Here is a 20686-nt window from a genome sequence, read left to right as displayed (position 1 = left end):
ATCCCATCGTCCACGCCCGACCTACTACTTGTACTGTCACACAGTAACTGACTAGCAAGTCGCAATGCACTCAAGGAGCACACAAGCACAGTGTAGCACCTAGCAACTGCACGAGCTGAATGCCTCAAACAATAATCGGTGTCGAAACTTTTCAAACTACGGTATCTCGTAAATGACTCACACTAGAATCCTACAACAAACATCATTGACATTCTAATTTACCATACTATTAGTTTGTTAATGTCAATAGTCACAGTTCTATTTTTTTTAAAGTGCATGTTTGCACACAAAAATTTCTTATTATTACAGTTTGTTGACTGGCTAACATTACGAGTCCCTGATTACCAATCCATTATGTGAAAATCCCCCCGTCAATAGCACTTTCCATTTCCGCAATACTTGCAGTGCAAGTTTTAGGTAATTTACGCTGTGTATTGTCTGTCATTCGACAACAAAATTAAAAATATGAAAGAACTTTTATTGAATGCTGAGGAAACAGTACTAATAACTCTTAGGTAACAAAGATCAAATTTATTTTACAAAAAGAAATCATAAAAGAAAGCATGTTTCACATATGCGTGTTGCACATTTCTCATGGTCCTTCACTGTTGTCTCGTAGCAAACTAAGGTTCATGGACATCGGTAGCTGCATTGCGAATCGCTTCATAACATCCTCATGTTTGTTTGGTTGCATCTGATTCATCTTGGGAACTATTTGAAGGCACGTTAAGAGGTATGGACGAATTATCTGTATTAGAGGACGAGAGTGATGAAATTGCAGTTCTGGATGCGGGGGTAGAAGGAGGGTAGGACGGTGACGTAAGTATGTCATCGATAGTTTCAAGACACCTTCTTTTAAACTTACGCACTTGAACATCGGTCATTGACTCGAGATCTGGCAGCATACTTAATAAAAACATTTTCAAAGCCTCACTTCTCGGACTGGGACCGCTGCTCTGTTTAGTCGTAGCGAGTTTTGCTCTCTTGCCTCCTAGATATTCCGCAAAAGAGTTGTCAACTGTGTCGTGTCGTACGACATCTTTAGAAGCAGCGTGTTGTTCACTCGACGTTCTCTGTTCTTGAAGATTCACAACTGGTGTAATTGGAAGAAGCAGCGGTGAGGGTGTTGATTGTGAAGGACGAAGTGACGCTGGAGATGGCGACTTTTGTCCAGTGCCACTGTCTTCATTGTCGCTATTACCACTGTTTACACATCTTTCTTGTTTGAATATCTCGGGCGCGCTTGCTGGAGAAGCGGTAACTGACTTAATAAATGGAAGAGTAAACTGCATTGCTTCCGTCAGATAATATGGCTTCTTTCTTTTGAATGCAGAATCACCCAGGCCAGGTTTCAGGTGACGTACAAAGACAGCCCTCAAGTTCTTCCACCTTTCCTTGCATTCACCCACTAAAACAAAAGAAAAAAAAATCCCAAAAAAATTAAAATAGGACCGGCAATTGTTGTTAAACAAAGAAATACATGTAATTATTATTTATGTAAAATATCTTACAAATGAAGGATACTAGCATTTAATAGCTTTCTTTTAGTTCTTTTCAGCTATTTAGTAACTGAAAGAATGTTTGTGCCTCTTTCCACTTCACTTCTGCAGAAAAAGGAAGGCTAGGATTTAAGGTGCCGTCGACGATGAGGTCATCAGATACGGAGTACAAACATGGATTGCGGAAGGACGGGGAAGGAAATCGACCAAGCCCTTTCAAAGGGAGCATCCTGGTATTTGCATCAAGAGTTTCGGAGCTCATGGAAAACCTAGACCAGCATGGCCAGGCGGGAATTTGAAATGCACTCCTCCAGAATACAAGTCCAGTGCCTACGACTCTTTTGCAGAACAGTCAGGGCGTTATAGCAGAAACTACAAAAATAATGTGGAGCGTTTTTAGACGAGAATACAAACGAGCATACGTAATAATCATTACAGCTGAACAATTACTGCTCAACGAGTGGCTCTTGGTCAGAAATACATTCGGAAAAGGCCATGCTTCTATGGCCTCAATTAGCATGAAAAATTTAGAACGTGTTGCATTTTGTGAACAACATAAAAATTCGACTAAAGAAAAACAAAAATTGAGCAGACCATGCAGTCTATGCGAGCAAAGTAGTGGGCGCTAAGCAAGTGTTCTGTAATCGAAGACATGACCAGTAAACACTGGTAAGTGACATGTTGGTTGTCCTCTGGAAATATACTGACTGACTGGCTGACTCATTGTCGTTCAGCCCACACTCCTTAGGACAGAAACATGAAAGTTGGAGAGAGTGTTGATCTTATAGTGTAGGCATCTTTTGAGAAGGGAGTTTTCGAAATTCCGCCACTAAGGGAGTAAAATAGGGGACGAAATATTTTTTTGAAAATATGTCGCTATTAAGGCAGTTTTGAAGCTAGAATTCGAAAATTGGTACTTGGTTTCACGATCAGACATGTTTCAGCGTTTTTGGAAACTGAACCCCGGGCGTGAAATAGCGGGTGACTTTTTTTTTTTTAACAAATCATTATTAAAGAACTACTAAAGCATTTTAAAGCTACATGTATGAAAACTGGTACAAATAAAAAATACGTGTTTCAGTGGTTTAGGAGGTACAAACCCCTAATAGGGTGAAATAATGGATGAAATATTTTGTGAAAATATCTGTTATTGAACACATTTTTTAAGCTGGATCTATCAAAATTTTCTCCGTTAGAAAAAAAAAATTATGCGTTTCAGTGTTTTTGGAAATTTAACTCCTAAGGGGGTGAAATAGGGTATGACTGATTCATTGACTCATCATCGCCTAGCGTTAACAGGTGAGGACAGGAACTTGAAATTCGCAGAGGGTGTTGATTTTATACTGCACGCACCGTTTAGTAAGGGATTTTTAGAAATTCCGCCTCTAAGAGGACGAAGTTGGGGATGAAAACTTATGTGAAAATATGTCGCTATTAAGGCAATTTTACAGCTAGAGCAACGGAAACTGGTATTTGGTTTCATGGTCAAAAACAAAAAAAGTTTTTGAAAATTCAACCACTAGGGGAGTGAAATGGTGGGTGCAAGCTTTTTTAAAAAGTAAGTAATTATTAAAAAACTACTAAACCAATTTTTAAAGCTACCTCTATGAAAACTGGTATTTGACTTCACGTTTACAAATAATAAAAACATATGTTTCGGTACTTTTGGAAATTCAGCCCATAAGGGGATGAAACAGGGGATGAAATGTTTTATGACTATATTTCATTACGAAAGTATTTTAAAAGTTAAATATAAGAAAATTTGTATTCGGCTTCTCAGTTAGAAACAAAAAATTAAGTACTTCAGTGTTTTTGGAAATTCAATCCCTAAGGGGGTCAAATAGGGCTTGACTGATTCACTTACTCTTCGTCGCCCAGCCCAGACCGCTAAGGATAGGAACATCAGGTGTAGATCTTATACTGTATAGTGTAGTAAGGAATTGTTCGTAACTCCACCCCTACGGGGATGAAGTAGGGGATGGAAGGTTTTTTGAAAATATGTCGTTAGTAACAAAATTTTGAAGCTACTACTACAAATATTGGTATTTGGTTTCTTGGTCAGAAGTAAAAAAAAAGTGCTTCAACAGTTTTGGAAATTTAAGCACTAGGAGGTAAAACAGTGGGTGAAAGTTTTTTTGAAAAAAAAATCTTTATTAACCCGTTAAGTTAACGATTTTTTTCCTCAAATATTGTTCCAGGAAATAATCTTTTTTTAATTAACGAAAAACACCCTATAATGAATGACGTTGCATATAGACATTTAAAGACAGCTTTTAAAGCTCAAAATAATGAGTTACAAAATTTTGAAAATCATCAATAATAAAATCCCGAGTATAGTCGTGCACTGGGCTTTGAATAAAATATCCGGGAAACTGAAGTCATTTTTTAGTTCCCGTGTAGCTATGAAGTCTAACCATGTATTTGAAAATGGTTTCCTGTGAACATAAATGTCAAAAGAGCTAGCTGTAGTTCAGTGCAAGTATTTATCTCGTACCACTGGCGAGCACCTATTACTCGACTGATGAACTGCCGTCACTTATATTCTTCTTCACTTTCTGAGTTGCTAAATTCATTATCAAATCAGGATCACTATTTTCCGAAAGCAGTGCGTAAAAAATAATACAGGAGAGAGGCTGAAAGAACGCGTTTTGTTTTCGAGTGTCCAAAGCTGCACACATTAAAGACCAGATCTAGTGGCAACCACCTCAACCGAAATGGGACAGCTGGGCTACAATTGCAGGACCAGATGCTGTCTAGTGGCCAAACACTTAACAATCAGTGCTGAAATGGATCCAAGTGGGGTTTTATGTTTTCAATGATCTATTCTTAAGTTGCCCGAATATACTCGGAATTTTGAGTTTCTATTAAAATAATGAAAACGAGATAACTCGGGGCTTTACGGTAAGGGGTTAAAGTACCACTAAAGCATATTTAAAGCTAAATCTATGAAAACTAGTATTCGACTGCTAAAGAGACTTGTGATAGGGAATGAAAAGTTTCTTCGGAAATATCACCACAAGAATTCGAAAGGCAAGATTAACGAAGACAGCCAACTCCAGTTACTAGAATCGCTTTTTGTTCAGAAGCACATTCGGAAAACACCGTTCTTCTAGGGCCCTAATTAGCGTGTAAAAGATGTTTGAAATTGTGAACAATATAAAAATCCAATTAAAGGAAAAAACTGTGCAAAAGGTGCAGTCTGCGCTAGCGAAACAGCGGGCGACGAGCTAGTATTTTATAACTGAAGACCTCGTCTGGAAACAATAGTAAAGCCGTCCTAGCACGGAGCGTGAGAACCCAAGTGGATGAGGAACTGGTGGCGTCACAACGTGGAATAAAGAATCTGGCATGTCAGATTTTTGCCTTGTGGAGAGGAACGTGGCCAATGAGATGCAATATCGTTTTACGTTTCAAGCAGAACACAGGAGCCGCCACGTTGTATGGTGGTTCAAAATGGTTCAAATGGCTCTGAGCACTATGGGACTTAACATCTGAGGTCATCAGTCCCCTAGAACTTAGAACTACTTAAACCTAACTAACCTAAGGACATCACACACATCCATGCCCGAGGCAGGATTCGAACCTGCGACCGCAGCATTCGCGCTGTATGGTGGTATACATCGTATTTGGTGGGGTTTCTTCCTCATAGAGTACGTGGTATGAATACAAGCTGTTTCAAAGCACCAGAAAATTGAGGAGCTCCCGACAACGCGTCGTTTTAGACACGGTATATTATAATAAAATGACAGGAAATTAGACTTCGATTTCCCAAAGCTGATGTTTTTAGTGTTATAGCTTGTGTTCTATGAAGGTATACCGTTTAAATGCTACGCCACAATGATGATTTACAAAAAACGCGTCTTTTTGGTACAATTTGCATATTAAATATCAAATAACGACATTTGTAGATACAGTCTTTCGGCAATGTACGACGTATACTGGGGCTCGATTGTCATGTCGAAGCCGTAACGGAAATGATAACGTCGTGAGCTAGTGACTTACGAAGAGAAAGGTAGCGGGTTGGCGTTCACCTCCTTCCAAGATTTTTTCTTCTAGAAGATTCTAGGCCTTTCTTATTCAATTAATAGAAGTAATATCTCAAAAGTCGATGTTATTTATTTTAAATAATGCATTTGCTGCAATTCTTGGTGCAAAGGTCGACGACTGGAATGGAATGTTCCCCAGCGGCTAGAAATCTTAAGATGATTCCTGGTCTATATCTGAAAGTAAACACAGACCACACACTTTTATGAAACATTCTGTAAAATATGTATATACACTGAAGCGCCAAAGAAACTGGTATAGGCGTGCGTACAAATACAGAGATATGCAAAACAGGCAGAATACAGCGCTGCGGTCGACAACGCCTATATAAGACAAGTGTCTGGCAGCAGCACAGTTGTTAGATCGGGTACTGCTGCTACAATGGCAGGTTATCAAAATTTAGGTGAGTTTGAGCGTGGTGTTGTAGTCGGCCCACGAACGATGGGACACGGGATTTCCGAGGTAGCGATAAACCCCATTCCTGTACCCTTGTTGACTGCACGACACAAAACTTCATGTCTCGCCTGGGCCCTTCTACACCGTCATTGTACTGTTGATGACTGGAAAAATGCTGCCTGGTCGGACGAGTGTCATGTCATTGTATCGAGTGGATGGGCGTGTACCGGTATGGAGACAAAGCCATGAATCTACAGACCCTGCATGTCAGCAGGGGAATGTTCAAGCTCGTGGAGGCTCTGTAATGGTGTGGGACGTGTGCAGTTGGAGTGATATGGGACCCCTGATACGTCTAGACATGGTTCTGACAGGTGACACGTACGTAAGTGTAATGTCTGATCACCTGCATCCATTCAGCGACACCCCATATGTACATAATTGCTACAGTGTGGCTCCAGGAACACTCTTCTGAGTTTAAGCGCTTCCGTTGGCCACCAAACTCCCCAGACATGAACATTATTGAGCATATCAGGGATGCCATGCAACGTGCTGTTCAAAAGAGATCTCCACCCTCTCTTACTCTTGCAGATTTATGGACAGCCCTTCAGGATCCCTGGTGTCAATTCCCTCTAGCACTACTTCAGACATTAGTCGAATCCATGCCACGTCGTGTTGCGGCACTTCTGAGTGCTCTCGGGGACTTACACGATATTAGCCAGGTGTAACAGTTTCTTTGGCTCTTCAGTGTACCTATCTCTGGCTTTATGGACTGGCTCACGTTTGTATCTTGCCAGTAAATATATTTTTCAATGATCATAAGTAGGTTCGAAAAAATTTCCTCTGCCATTCGAACGAAAATACGAAACGAATCTCAGTCTTCAAATCTATGTTATGAAGTGCATTATTTCATAGTGTTGGTAGTCATTGCGAACACCTTGGCGACCCCTGTTCATTAGTCTGGGTATTCTAACATTGGCCTCTCAATATATATATTCTCCACTGTCGTTTCTTGTTAACAATACCAGCTTACTCCCAAGGATTAGCAGCTTTCACTCTGTTAATACTTGGCAGAAATCCAATCAGCATTTGGATCGCACTTCCTTGACTCTTGTGCAGAAAGGTGTGCAGTATACTGCTGCATCCATTTTCAATAAGCTACAACAAAAATTCAACAATCTTAGCAGAAATCCACACGCTTTCAAATCGAAACTGAAGATTTTCCTCTTGGGTCACTTCTCCTGCTCTGTTGAGGAGTTCCTTGCAAAATTAAGCTGATTCCTGTGTTGTATTGCTGATTGCGTTTACATGAACTTATGGCTTGTCAGTTTTTGGGTTCGTGAACATTTTATTTTATATGTTATTACTTTTATGTTGTAATTTCATGTCCTGACACGTTCCATGACCTTGGAGATTTGCTCCTCAGTTTGGTCCTACGGAACTAGACTTGTAAAATAACAAAATAAAAACAGCGAAAATATGGATGTTATGCATGCGCAAACTGACATTAGACACTATACCTTAACTCTATTCAATTTAAAACCGAAAATGGGACAAAATTCAGTTAACTAAACGAAAAACTTCTGCTAATGTGTATCTCAGACCGTTGAACAGCATTATAGAATTCCTCTACCAGTAATACGCTGTTAAAGCCATCGATGTGCTCAGAATCCTCTTCGCATGACGAACAGAGTTACGCAGCCGTTTTACGCGCATCTGTTTTTGTAAATTAGCTGCGTAGTTTGTGATCCAAATAAAACCGACAGCGGACGCTGTAGAGCGCTGGGAACGCAAATCACATTTAAACAGCTCGTCCCGTGTGTCGGCGGCGCTCTCTCGCGTGAGGTTGGATGTCCCGTCCACGTCCGCGTCAACGTTAGCTGCCCCGTCCCCGGCTTAAGGGACGAGTTAGCTGTTCCGACAAACTGCGCAGTAAAGTTTCAATGAAAGTTCATAAATCTTTCAGGTTCATCCATCATAATTATTATATTCGGATAAGTCAATGTTTTCAAGTATTTCTGTAGTAACGACGTATTTTTAAAACCGCAAATTCTGGCTTCAGTTTTATCCTTAAAATACGTCAATAGTTAACATTGTTTTCCTACAAACTGAGTGTGCTTAACATGGGTTAGCAATGACTTACTACTGTTAAGGTGTTAGCCGAATTAACGAAACAATATTGTGAAACCTCTCAAAAATCAACATTTAAAAAATTCGAACTGTTGTAGTTTACTAAGATTTGCATTACCTTTGTTTTCAATAATAAAGCATAACAACCTCAAGAATTAATCTGGTTCAGCGCAATATAAAATTAATTTATTGTCGCCTTACTACATCACGTAAGCAATATTAAGGGTGGCCTTTGTCATTTCTGCCATCACACTGGCCGGCCGGTGTGGCTGAGCGCTATAGTCTGGAACCGCGCGACCGCTACGGTCGCAGGTTCTGATCCTGCATCGGGCATGGATGTGTGTGATGTCCTTAGGTTAGTTGGGTTTAAGTAGTTTTAAGTTCTAGGGGACTGATGACCTCAGGTGTTAAGTCCAAAAAAATGGTTCAAATGGCTCTGAGCACTATGGGACTTAACTACTGAGGTCATCAGTCCCCTAGAACTTAGAACTACTTAAACCTAACTAACCTAAGGACATCACACACATCCATGCCCGAGGCAGGATTCGAACCTGCGACCGCAGCGGTCACGCTGTTAAGTCCCATAGTGCTCAGAGCCATTTGAACCCTTTTGCCTTCACACTGTCACGAACCCTATAACACGGGATGCAATGTAACATTGTTATCTTACTTAAATAATTACTGACATTCACCTTATTAGCAACAACTTTGCGTTCACGAACATATTCAGGATCTTTATTTGAATCGTAGTTATCCACATCATCTTTGGTTTTGTAGAAATTTATCACTACTGGCAGTCGCGTTTTTGGCAGTTACCACTGTTTACATAGTGTGGGTGCGGGTAAAGCCCCGTGTGGGATAAAAACCCGCACGGAGTTTTTTAACCGAACGCCATTGATTCACGAGATGGCCACCAGGCGGAAGGTTTGTCTTATTGTTCCATATAAGTTCGTCCCTGCAGGTCGCTCCACAGGAGAGAAAATGAGATAAGTCTGTTTTATACTACTTACATGTAACTTTTCGGGTGTTTTACTCGGACACTGTGTAATGTAGGAGTTGAAAAGGAGAATCAACGAATCGCAGGTTCACACTACTGCATGCTTCACTTTCGCTTGGAAATAATTGTGCTAGCTGGTCCCCAAAATCAACAGCCGTACATCTGCCAGAAAATGGCGAAATGGGACAAATTCTTGCGGGTGTTTCAGTGTAAAATCCTCGCAGCTCCAACTATTCTTCAATGATAACCCCTGCAAAAGATGAAATTCAACACACATTGCTTGAGAGTATCTCATCTGAAGATGTAATTCCGCCGTCTAAAATAAATATTTTGGACAAACTTTCTGGGAAAATATTTAAATCTGTGCTTCTAACGTCGGTAGCCAATAAAGAACGGATGGAAGAAGAACGCATGGGAAAAGAAAAAATTGCTACTGAGAAGAAAAGACGTGACAAAGAAAGGGAAGAGCGTGTTATAGAAACAAAGAAAGGAAGGAAACAGATCAAGTAGCCAGTTGATTATTCTTGAGCGAGAATCAGAAAAAGAGCTTCGGACTTCATGGGAGAATCGGGGGACATAACAAAAAACACTATTTGCTAGGTACCTAGATGGCTTAGCCAGAGTAACCGAACTCTTTCAGGTTATCCTTCTAATCCTTCTTTCGTGGAGTAGAAACTACTTTTTTGTACAAGTATTTTTAAGCATCAAAGGGCGGATTAAAGGATGGCGGGTGCGATTGCCTCCCCCCCTCCCGCAGAGCTGAAACTAAATTAAAATCAAATGGTAATTTTTGTAATTTTCGCCAAAGTTAAGCTGCTCTTCAACGTTATTATCTACATATTACATTTCAGCGTCAAGCATTAATTATGAAACCGACATTGGTCTACATATTGGGACTAGGTCTTGAGAAAGAGTACTTGCCAAGATACTTCGAGATTAGTGGGAACCTCCGCATGAACATAAATTTCCATACTCTAATCACAATCGGAGCGTGGAATGTCAGATCCCTTAATCGGGCAGGTAGGTTAGAAAATTTAAAAAAGGAAATGGATTGGTTGAAGTTAGATATAGTGGGAATTAGTGAAGTTCGGTGGCAGGAGGAACAAGACTTCTGGTCAGGTGACTACAGGGTTATAAACACAAAATCAAATAGGGGTAATGCAGGAGTAGGTTTAATAATGAATAGGAAAATAGGAATGCGGGTAAGCTACTACAAACAGCATAGTGAACGCATTATTGTGGCCAAGATAGATACGAAGCCCACACCAACTACAGTAGTACAAGTTTATATGCCAAGTAGCTCTGCAGATGACGAAGAAATTGAAGAAATGTATGATGAAATGAAAGAAATTATTCAGATTGTGAAGGGAGACGAAAATTTAATAGTCATGGGTGACTGGAATTCGAGTGTAGGAAAAGGGAGAGAAGGAAACATAGTAGGTGAATATGGATTGGGGCTAAGAAATGAAAGAGGAAGCCGCCTGGTAGAATTTTGCACAGAGCACAACATAATCATAACTAACACTTGGTTTAAGAATCATGAAAGAAGGTTGTATACATGGAAGAACCCTGGAGATATTAAAAGGTATCAGATAGATTATATAATGGTAAGACAGAGATATAGGAACCAGGTTTTAAATTGTAAGACATTTCCAGGGGCAGATGTGGACTCTGACCACAATCTGTTGGTTATGACCTGTAGATTAAAACTGAAGAAACTGCAAAAAGGTGGGAACTTAAGGAGATGGGACCTGGATAAACTAAAAGAACCAGAGGTTGTACAGAGATTCAGGGAGAGCATAAGGGAGCAATTGACAGGAATGGGGGAAAGAAATACAGTAGAAGAAGAATGGGTAGCTTTGAGGGATGAAGTAGTGAAGGCAGCAGAGGATCAAGTAGGTAAAAAAACGAGGGCTAGTAGAAATCCTTGGGTAACAGAAGAAATATTGAATTTAATTGATGAAAGGAGAAAATATAAAAATGCAGTAAGTGAAACAGGCAAAAAGGAATACAAACGTCTCAAAAATGAGATCGACAGGAAATGCAAAATGGCTAAGCAGGGATGGCTAGAGGACAAATGTAAGGATGTAGAGGCCTATCTCACTAGGGGTAAGATAGATACCGCCTACAGGAAAATTAAAGAGACCTTTGGAGATAAGAGAACGACTTGTATAAATATCAAGAGCTCAGATGGAAACCCAGTTCTAAGCAAAGAAGGGAAAGCAGAAAGGTGGAAGGAGTGTATAGAGGGTCTATACAAGGGCGATGTACTTGAGGACAATATTATGGAAATGGAAGAGGATTTAGATGAAGATGAAATGGGAGATATGATACTGTGTGAAGAGTTTGACAGAGCACTGAAAGACCTGAGTCGAAACAAGGCCCCCGGAGTAGACAATATTCCATTGGAACTACTGACGGCCGTGGGAGAGCCAGTCCTGACAAAACTCTACCATCTGGTGAGCAAGATGTATGAAACAGGAGAAATACCCTCAGACTTCAAGAAGAATATAATAATTCCAATCCCAAAGAAAGGAGGTGTTGACAGATGTGAAAATTACCGAAAATTACCGAACTATCAGTTTAATAAGTCACAGCTGCAAAATACTAACACGAATTCTTTACAGACGAATGGAAAAACTAGTAGAAGCCAACCTCGGGGAAGATCAGTTTGGATTCCGTAGAAACACTGGAACACGTGAGGCAATACTGACCTTACGACTTATCTTAGAAGAAAGATTAAGGAAAGGCAAACCTACGTTTCTAGCATTTATAGACTTAGAGAAAGCTTTTGACAATGTTGATTGGAATACTCTCTTTCAAATTCTAAAGGTGGCAGGGGTAAAATACAGGGAGCGAAAGGCTATTTACAATTTGTACAGAAACCAGATGGCAGGTATAAGAGTCGAGGTACGTGAAAGGGAAGCAGTGGTTGGGAAGGGAGTAAGACAGGGTTGTAGCCTCTCCCCGATGTTGTTCAATCTGTATATTGAGCAAGCAGTAAAGGAAACAAAAGAAAAATTCGGAGTAGGTATTAAAATTCATGGAGAAGAAATAAAAACTTTGAGGTTCGCCGATGACATTGTAATTCTGTCAGAGACAGCAAAGGACTTGGAAGAGCAGTTGAATGGAATGGACAGTGTCTTGAAAGGAGGATGTAAGATGAACATCAACAAAAGCAAAACAAGGATAATGGAATGTAGTCTAATTAAGTCGGGTGATGCTGAGGGAATTAGATTAGGAAATGAGGCACTTAAAGTAGTAAAGGAGTTTTGCTATTTGGGGAGCAAAATAACTGATGATGGTCGAAGTAGAGAGGATATAAAATGTAGGCTGGCAATGGCAAGGAAAGCGTTTCTGAAGAAGAGAAATTTGTTAACATCCAGTATTGATTTAAGTGTCAGGAAGTCATTTCTGAAAGTATTCGTATGGAGTGTAGCCATGTATGGAAGTGAAACATGGACGATAAATAGTTTGGACGAGAATAGAAGCTTTCGAAATGTAGTGCTACAGAAGAATGCTGAAGATTAGATGGGTAGATCACATAACTAATGAGGAAGTATTGAATAGGATTGGGGAGAAGAGAAGTTTGTGGCACAACTTGACCAGAAGAAGGGATCGGTTGGTAGGACATGTTATGAGGCATCAAGGGATCACCAATTTAGTATTGGAGGGCAGCGTGGAGGGTAAAAATCGTAGAGGGAGACCAAGAGATGAATACACTAAGCAGATTCAGAAGGATGTAGGTTGCAGTAGGTACTGGGAGATGAAAAAGCTTGCACAGGATAGAGTAGCATGGAGATCTGCATCAAACCAGTCTCAGGACTGAAGACCACAACAACAACAATCGCAACCAAAGAGGGAGGACTGAAAAAATATATTTGCAAAAAGAGCACTTAGATAAATACAAATCATGGTTAACTTTGTCACCATCAAAACAAGGGAAATTTTGTAAAATACCGGGTGATCAAAAAGTCAGTATAAATTTGAAAAATGAATAAATCACGGAATAATGTAGATAGAGAGGTACAAATTGACACACATGCTGGGTATGACATGAGGTTTTGTTAGAACAAAAAAAAAAAAAAAAAAAAAAAAAAAAAAAAAATGCAAAAGTTCAAAAAATGTCCGACAGATGGCGCTTCATCTGATCAGAATAGCAATAATTAGCATAACAAAGTAAGTGAAAGCAAAGACGATGTTCTTTACAGGAAATTCTCAATATGTCCACCATCATTTATCAACAATAGCTGTAGTCGAGGAATAATGTTGTGAACAGCACTGTAAAGCATGTCTGGAGTTATGGTGAGGCATTGGCGTCGGATGTTGTCTTTCAGCATCCCTGGAGATGTCGGTCGATCACTATACACTTGCGACTTCAGGTAACCCCAAAGGTCTGGTGACCTGCGAGGCCAAGCATGACGAAACTGGCGGCTGAGCACACGATCATCACCAAACGAAGCGCGCAAGAGATCTTCACGCGCCTAGCAATATGGGGTGGAGCGCCATCATGCATTTTGGTTCTAATAAAACCCCACGTCATTCCAAGCATTACCTCTCTATCTACATTATTCCGTGGTTTATTAAGTTTTCAAATTTATACTGACTTTTGGATCACCCGGTATGTCCTTCTTTTGCGCCTCCTCTTAAGGGTGGCCACCAAAGAGGAATGAACCTAAACATACTAGTGATCGTACCCCTAACAAAATTCTCTATGTTATTAGAACTTGGAATACAACAGCAAAACCCTGTACTATTAGCAAGCTTTGTGCTAAAGACTTTTTGAATTCTTACAAAAACCCTGAAAAATCCATTGAATATCAAGTGGACACATACACATTGAAAAGAGCAAATCTAAACCGAAAATAGTTGTAATTTTCTTTGCGAAACGTTATATTTCTTGGGTGGTAAAACATGCCTTTTAGAGGGCATCGCGATGATGGTTGTGTTTTCTCAAAACATCCCAGAATATAAAATAAAGGTAACTTCAAAGAACTGATGAAATTTTGTGTCAAGGAGTGTGGAGGTACTGAATTAGCGGCACAATGTAGCTCTAACAGCAAAAGAGGTACATTCCTTAGTAAAACTGTACAAAATAATTTAATTGAATGCAAAATTCCGCAAATACAGCACAGAACCCAAGAAAACTGATTCTACAATATTGGGTTTGATGAGACCACTGATACAAGTCACAAAACTCAGATGCCAATTTTTCTGAGATACATTTACCAATCCGCGAGAAAAAAAACTATGCAAACAAACACTCAAAGTTCACAAAAAACGTAAAGTAAACAAAGATTTCCATTTCTGAAAGTGACAGTGATCAACAGGGGCCTTTTGAAGGTGACAAAGATGCCAATATTTGTGACAAAGATAAAGTGGATGAAGAGAATAGGTAAAACTGTGCTAAACACTATGAAAAGTCTTAATCTCAGTAAATGCATTGGTATTGCAACAGATGAATGCTCTGTCATGAGTTCCGAGGTTGTGGGAGCGGTCAGGAAGCATGTAACAATGTCGAACGAGCCCCTTGTTGCAAACATTCTTTGAAATTGTCTAAGCGCTCTGACGTACAATTAGCGCGAAACTCAGTTGGTGTCGTTAGAGAGATGTCTCTCTCTCATATATATATATAGCTTCGCCAAGAAGAAATGCTGTACTCGTAAGGCATGTAGGGTACCAGCCAGTCTCTATGTGTGAAACACGTTTTTGCAACTGTTTGATTTTTAATTACCAAAACAGCTTAAAACGGTAGTTTTTGAGGTTTTTCTTCTTCAAGTTTCAAGGGGAGGACCCCTGGGTCTTCCTTCTCTTCTAGGCAACCGGCCCCACTCACAAAACTTCATTAATCTGCTGCCCATGGCATCATGTTCAAATTTACGAAACATTTCAGTTCAACAATGTGTAGGGTAACTTGGCTACACTAATATTATAAAGTGTTATTTCATGTGTGTTTATAATGCAGTCATCCATGTTTATCTCTAACGAGCCGAAGACACACAGTGCGGTGCTTTACCCCATTTTGTGGGGTAAAACACCGGAATTTTTATTTTCGGTAAATTGTTAAGTTCTCGGTAGTTAATAATCAGAGAGAGCTGGAATTTGGATGGGTTACTGATAACAACTCAGTCTATTACGTCAGTTAGAAATCGCAGGAAAATATACCCCACATTGACCACAATATCAGAAAAACAGGGCTGTATCCCGCCCCCCGCACTTACCCTAAACACAAAGTTGTTATTAGTGAGAATTAGAAATTAGGAACAGAACTGTCATTTCTCGGTTTATCTACGGCGTAAAGTCAAGCGCTACACGCCACGCGTAAGGAGAGAACAGAGAGGGTTGTGAAGAAGTTGTCAGCCAATTGCACGCTGATCGGCCCATCTCCAGTACGACAACGCGCCAGCAGCGGCCTCTATGCGGACTTAAGCGCCACACCCAACTGGCCGCGGCCCAGTTCGTGAATAGCATCAAGACCAGTGATTTCGCTTCTACTATGTAGCATTGTCTATACTGAAGAATCTTGCTTATTTTGTCTGTCGCCCTTTGCTTGCAACACATCTGCGTAAATGCAAAGGTAAGTATTGTAATCATTTCCTTTTGTAATAAAATTCATTAATACGATTTATTTTAATTGTTTGTCTAGCGATACGAGGCAACAGATTTCCTAGACACCCCAAATTCGACGACTAGGCAGGATTCAACAATGAAACTACCAACGAATAAGAATAAAGCACATCACATACCGTGGTCTATATGCAGAACCTTTTTCTCATCGACTGTTTTTTACCACTGTTCACAGCCGAGGTCTTCAGTTGCGCTGGAGTAATTTGTAATCAGCATTTGTAATCTCCTTCAAGAGGACTGCAGTTTAAGTAAAAACGAATGTACATCACAAGCTTATGTCACTTTGGTGACGTTAACTTTTGATTAATCAAACAAAACTGATTTACCTGTCATTCCAACTTGTTCCGAGACTTCAGTCCACGCTTTTTCCGTGATGTCCTTTCTTGAGTACTCGCTTCGCGTATAATCGTACAATTCAGGACGCTTTTCTATTTCCGCCACGAATTTAATATTGAAAACTTGTTCACTCGCCATCGTTAACATGCACTGGATGTTTCGCAACTGCAGTCACTCGCGACCGCCACGCTGAGTCAGCCGGAACTGGTTACGAACGGGTTCCTAGTTGCTAGCGCTGTGTGCGGCATTCCACTGAATCACACAGGCAATGACACCCCCCCTCTTCCGCTGGCGTTCCCAGTCCGGCAACGCCGCATAGCGACCCGTTGCCAACCCGCGTCAGAAGCAAGTTGCTCTCGAGTAGCTCCGCGTGTGGACGGCCTGAATGTTCGTCACCATGTTCTCACAAACGGAATTGTGTTGTCTGTGTTAGAAAAGGGCATTTACTGCTTTCAATAAGCATTTAATTCACAGCCAACGTAAAGTAGAGCATTGAACTTAACAGTCTCTCCGCTGTGTGTAAACTTCCCGTTGTGAATTGAGTGTAATTCCGTTCTGCTTTTCGCTTTCGCCACCGAAAAACCCCATCCTGTTTTTCGGAACAAAATCCTCTAGAGCTTTAAAACTAGCCTAATTCAGGCCGGAGCCTTAGAGGTGTAGAAAATGTCACAACGTATCATTTAACGGCATTGGTGACGTTTTTAAGACACAATAAATATTGGTCGAAAGCCGATAAAAATTACTAACTCTGTACCGATATCTGGCCTTACCTGCAAGACGAAGTTCAACGGTATCTGCAAGACATCAGTCTGCGCACTTCATACCTTCCTCAGCAATTGCAATTTTCCGATACCAAAATGCTGTCCGACACGGTAGCGGTGGTATCAGCACAGCAGGTTGCTAACCGAATGGACCTGAGTTCGATGCCGGCCAGATTTTATGCGCTCGGGGACTGGGTGTTCTGTTGTCCTTATATGCGTATCGTCATTACTTACGTGAATACGATCTCAAACACGCTGTCGTATCGTCTCTCCATTGTTGAGGTGCTTGTGTGGGCACGAAAAAAAAAAAAAAAAAAGGGGCCGAGGAGACGTGTGTGTACATGCACTCAGTACGGCCGCGGTTTGATTTATTGGCTGTTCATATGAACTTATCTCAACAACCATTTATTAACAGATAAGTTAGTATTCTAATCAAGTAATGAAATTCTTCTACTAAATCTAAGGTGTTTCAGATACATGACTTCATTGCAAGGAAACGGGCAGAAATTCCTCGCACTGGGTGGCGACTTCATTATTACAATGCACAGCCTCACGTCGCAAATAAAGTCATGCAGTTTCTGGAGTAGTTCACGATTATGTATGTGCTGCATTCGCCTTATAGCCCCGATCTTTCACCCCGTGATTTTTTATAATATTCCTTCACTAAAGGCAAAGTTTCGGGGCATTCGATTTGAGAAATCTGAAGCAGTGCTCAAGAAAAGGCGATTTTCAATGACCTGACAAACAATGGCCTGCACCATGTATTTCAGAACTGGCAGAGAGGCTATAAAAAGGGCATTCAAGTAGGACTACTTTGAAAAAGATCATGAAAACACCGAAATGGAGAAATAAACATCTGTGAAAAGAAATCAGTCTCAAGTCTTTGTTGACCAGCCTTCGTACCTCTACTTAAGAACTATAACAGTAACAAATTGTTGCATCGTTGACAGTGTTATAATTTATACAGTATGAAGTCGAAGTGTGCACTCACCATTATCAATATTTCACTTAGGACGAAGACTGTGGACATAGGTCCTGTGGACTTCATGAAGCGTGTCAAGAATGTTGTTGACGGCAGGTACAGTAAGACTGCGAATCTGGACCTTTACGTGGCTAGATGTTACCGGTTAGATTGTAAACTCACTCACATAAGCAACTAAAAGTATCCTGTCATAACTGTAGCTTGCAATTTACAGAATTTCTTGCCATTTCCGAGAGTCTTGGTTTTAATGCTACTTTCTTCTCCGAAATATAGCTGTGAAATCTGAAAAGTGGTACATGCAAAAATATAGACGCTTCTACTGTAATGTGATTTTTTGGAGGAGGGAGGCTGGTGTGGGACAACGACCCTATCAACACCTTTCCCCTGGATCTGCACCCTCTACCCTGGATTCGCGCCCACTATACCTAGACATCTACATCTACATTATGCTCTGCAAATCATCGGAGGGTGCTTTCGTACCACTATCTGATTCCTCCAGCCCTGTTCCACTCTCGAACAGAGCGTGGGAATAATGATTGTCGGTAAGTCTCCGTATTGGCTCTAATTTCTCGAATTTTCTCCTCGTGGTCATTACGCGAGACGTATGTCGAGTGCAGTAATATGTTGCCCAACTCTTCCCAGAAAGTGCTCTTTCGAAATTCGAACAGTAAGTCTCTCCCTGATGCACAACGCCTCTCTTGAAGCGTCTGCCATTGAAGTTTGTTGAGCATCCCCGTAACGCTCTCGCGCCGGCTAGAAGATCCCGTGACGAAACGCGCCGCTCTTCGTTGGATCTTCTCTATCTCTTCTATCAGTCCTACCTGGCAGAGATCACAGACATATGTACAGTAGTCAAGAATCCGTCGAACAAGCACATTATAAGCCACTTCCTCCGTGGATGAGGTACACGTCCTTCAGATTCTTTCTATGAATTCCCACTATTTATTTTGTTTGGTCATTCTACTTAAGGTCGTTCTGGAGAGTTACTCCTAGGTATTTTACGTTAGATACTATTTCCAGCGGTTTGTCGTCGATAGTGTAGCTGTACAGTAGTGGATTTCTTTTCCTCTGTATGCGCAATATGTAACATTTATTTACGTTCAGGGTCAACTGCCAGAGCCTGTTCTACTCATAAATCCTCTGCACGCCATTCTGCAAATCGTTAATATCTTCTGGCGTTGCTACTTTGTTATAGACATCATCTGCGGGCAGCCTTAAAGAGCATCCCACACCTTCTACAAGATCATTTACATATGTTGTAAACAGTAAAGGTCCTATCACACTTTCTTTGGGTGCTCCGGAAATTATCTCCACATCTGTCGATTTTGTTTCGTTACAGCGACGTGATGAGTTGTATCTGCGAGAAAGTCTTGAATCCAGTCGCAAATCTGCTCCGATACTCGATCCGCTCATTTTTTTTTCACTAAACGGCAGTGCGGGACGGTGTTAAACGTCTATCTGAAGTCAAGGAACACGGCATCAACCTGAGCGCCACTGTCTGAGGCGCTGTGGATCTCATGGATAAACACAGCGAGCTGAGTTTCATAGGGTCTCGGTTTACGGAATCCCTGTCGATTTTTATAGAGAAGATTTTCATTCCCCTAAATAGTCATAATTCTTGAGCATAAAATATGTTCCATAATTTTACAAAAGATTGACATCAACGATGTAGGTCTATAACTGTATGCCTCTGTCCTACGGGCCTTCTTAAAAACTGGAATGACCTGCTCTTTCTTCTAGTCGCTAGGCACCCTTCGTTGCTCATGCGTTCTACGATGAATTACTGCTAGAAGGGAAGCAGGTTCTTTCGCGAATTCTTCGTAGAATCTTATAGGTATCCCATCTGGCCCTGACGCCTTTCCACTACTAACCGACTGTGGTTGTTTTCCTATTGCGCAATAGGTTATCTCAGCATTTGCCATTTCGATGTTCGTACGACGATTGAAAGGAGGGGCCGTGTTGGATCTTCCGCGGTAAAACAATTTCAGAAGACCGAATTCGGTACTTCGGCCTTCTCTCTGTCTCTTCCTTTTCGGTGTCAGTATGGTCACTGAGTGAACGAATAGAGGACTTTGACTCATTTACTGATTTTACGACCAAAACCTCTTAGGATTTTTACGCACATCGGCTGACAAAGTTTTACTTTCAAAGTCATTGAACGCTTCTCTCATTGCTCTTCTTACGCTCGTTTTTGCTTCGTTCAGCTTTTGTTTGTCAGCTATGTTTTTACTTCTCTTGAATCTGAGTGAACACCAGTGGTGCAGTAAATTTTTACTAGTTTTCCACTTTGAGAAGATTTTGTCTGACAATCAGTTGTACGTTGTGAGTATTTTCAAATTTATTAAGGCGAATTAAGAGCTAAGAACTGTATACTATTACTTAGTTAAGTGTACCTTTCTGTTCTTACAATGTGAGCTCCGATATGCTTATACTGTGAGGGTCTCAGTCGACGGTTTAAAAAGTAACGTGTCCAAGTACGTATAGTTGTGTCTACACACTATGTATTCAGAAGTATTCGTACACGCCTATGTAAAGCGAAACTGACCACTAGCTGTCACGAAGCGCGGTAGCGTGAATATAAAAGGAAACGTGGAGTATTGTGTCATCAGTAGAGAAGCAGCAAAAGCAGAATGGTGCGGGCAGGAGAACTCAGTGACTCCGGACGTGTACTACTCACTGGAGGTCACGTCAATAACAAATCCATCACGGACATTTCAACACTTCTAAGGCTGCCCAAGTCGACTGCTGGTGCTGTGATTCTGAAATAGAAACACAGAGGAATAACCACAGCTAAACCAGGGCCAGTGGGATCTGATATGCTGACGGACAGGCAACGCGAGCATTGCGAAGGCTGGTAATAAAAAAACTGCATGAAATCAGTAGAAGAAATCGCGCGTGCGTTACAAAGTGTTATCAG

At 40.9% G+C, this 20686-nt stretch overlaps 1 protein-coding gene across 1 annotated transcript; it reads right to left on the bottom strand.

Annotated features, from left to right (window-relative positions):
* Positions 1-567: 567 nt before the first annotated feature.
* Positions 568-16214, bottom strand: LOC126455572 (uncharacterized). The gene is made up of 2 exons (XM_050091326.1): positions 16017-16214; positions 568-1408 (listed from the first exon to the last, which is right to left on the bottom strand). The coding sequence occupies exons 1-2, from the start codon at positions 16171-16173 to the stop codon at positions 675-677; spliced, it is 891 nt and encodes a 296-aa protein (XP_049947283.1). The 5' UTR covers positions 16174-16214; the 3' UTR covers positions 568-674.
* Positions 16215-20686: the final 4472 nt, after the last annotated feature.

The sequence above is a fragment of the Schistocerca serialis genome, chromosome 2 (genome assembly GCF_023864345.2).
Source record: "Schistocerca serialis cubense isolate TAMUIC-IGC-003099 chromosome 2, iqSchSeri2.2, whole genome shotgun sequence".
NCBI classification, from domain to species: domain Eukaryota; kingdom Metazoa; phylum Arthropoda; class Insecta; order Orthoptera; family Acrididae; genus Schistocerca; species Schistocerca serialis.
The sequence above is the reverse complement of the archived record's forward strand: the minus strand, read 5'-3'. Positions and strand labels throughout refer to the sequence as shown.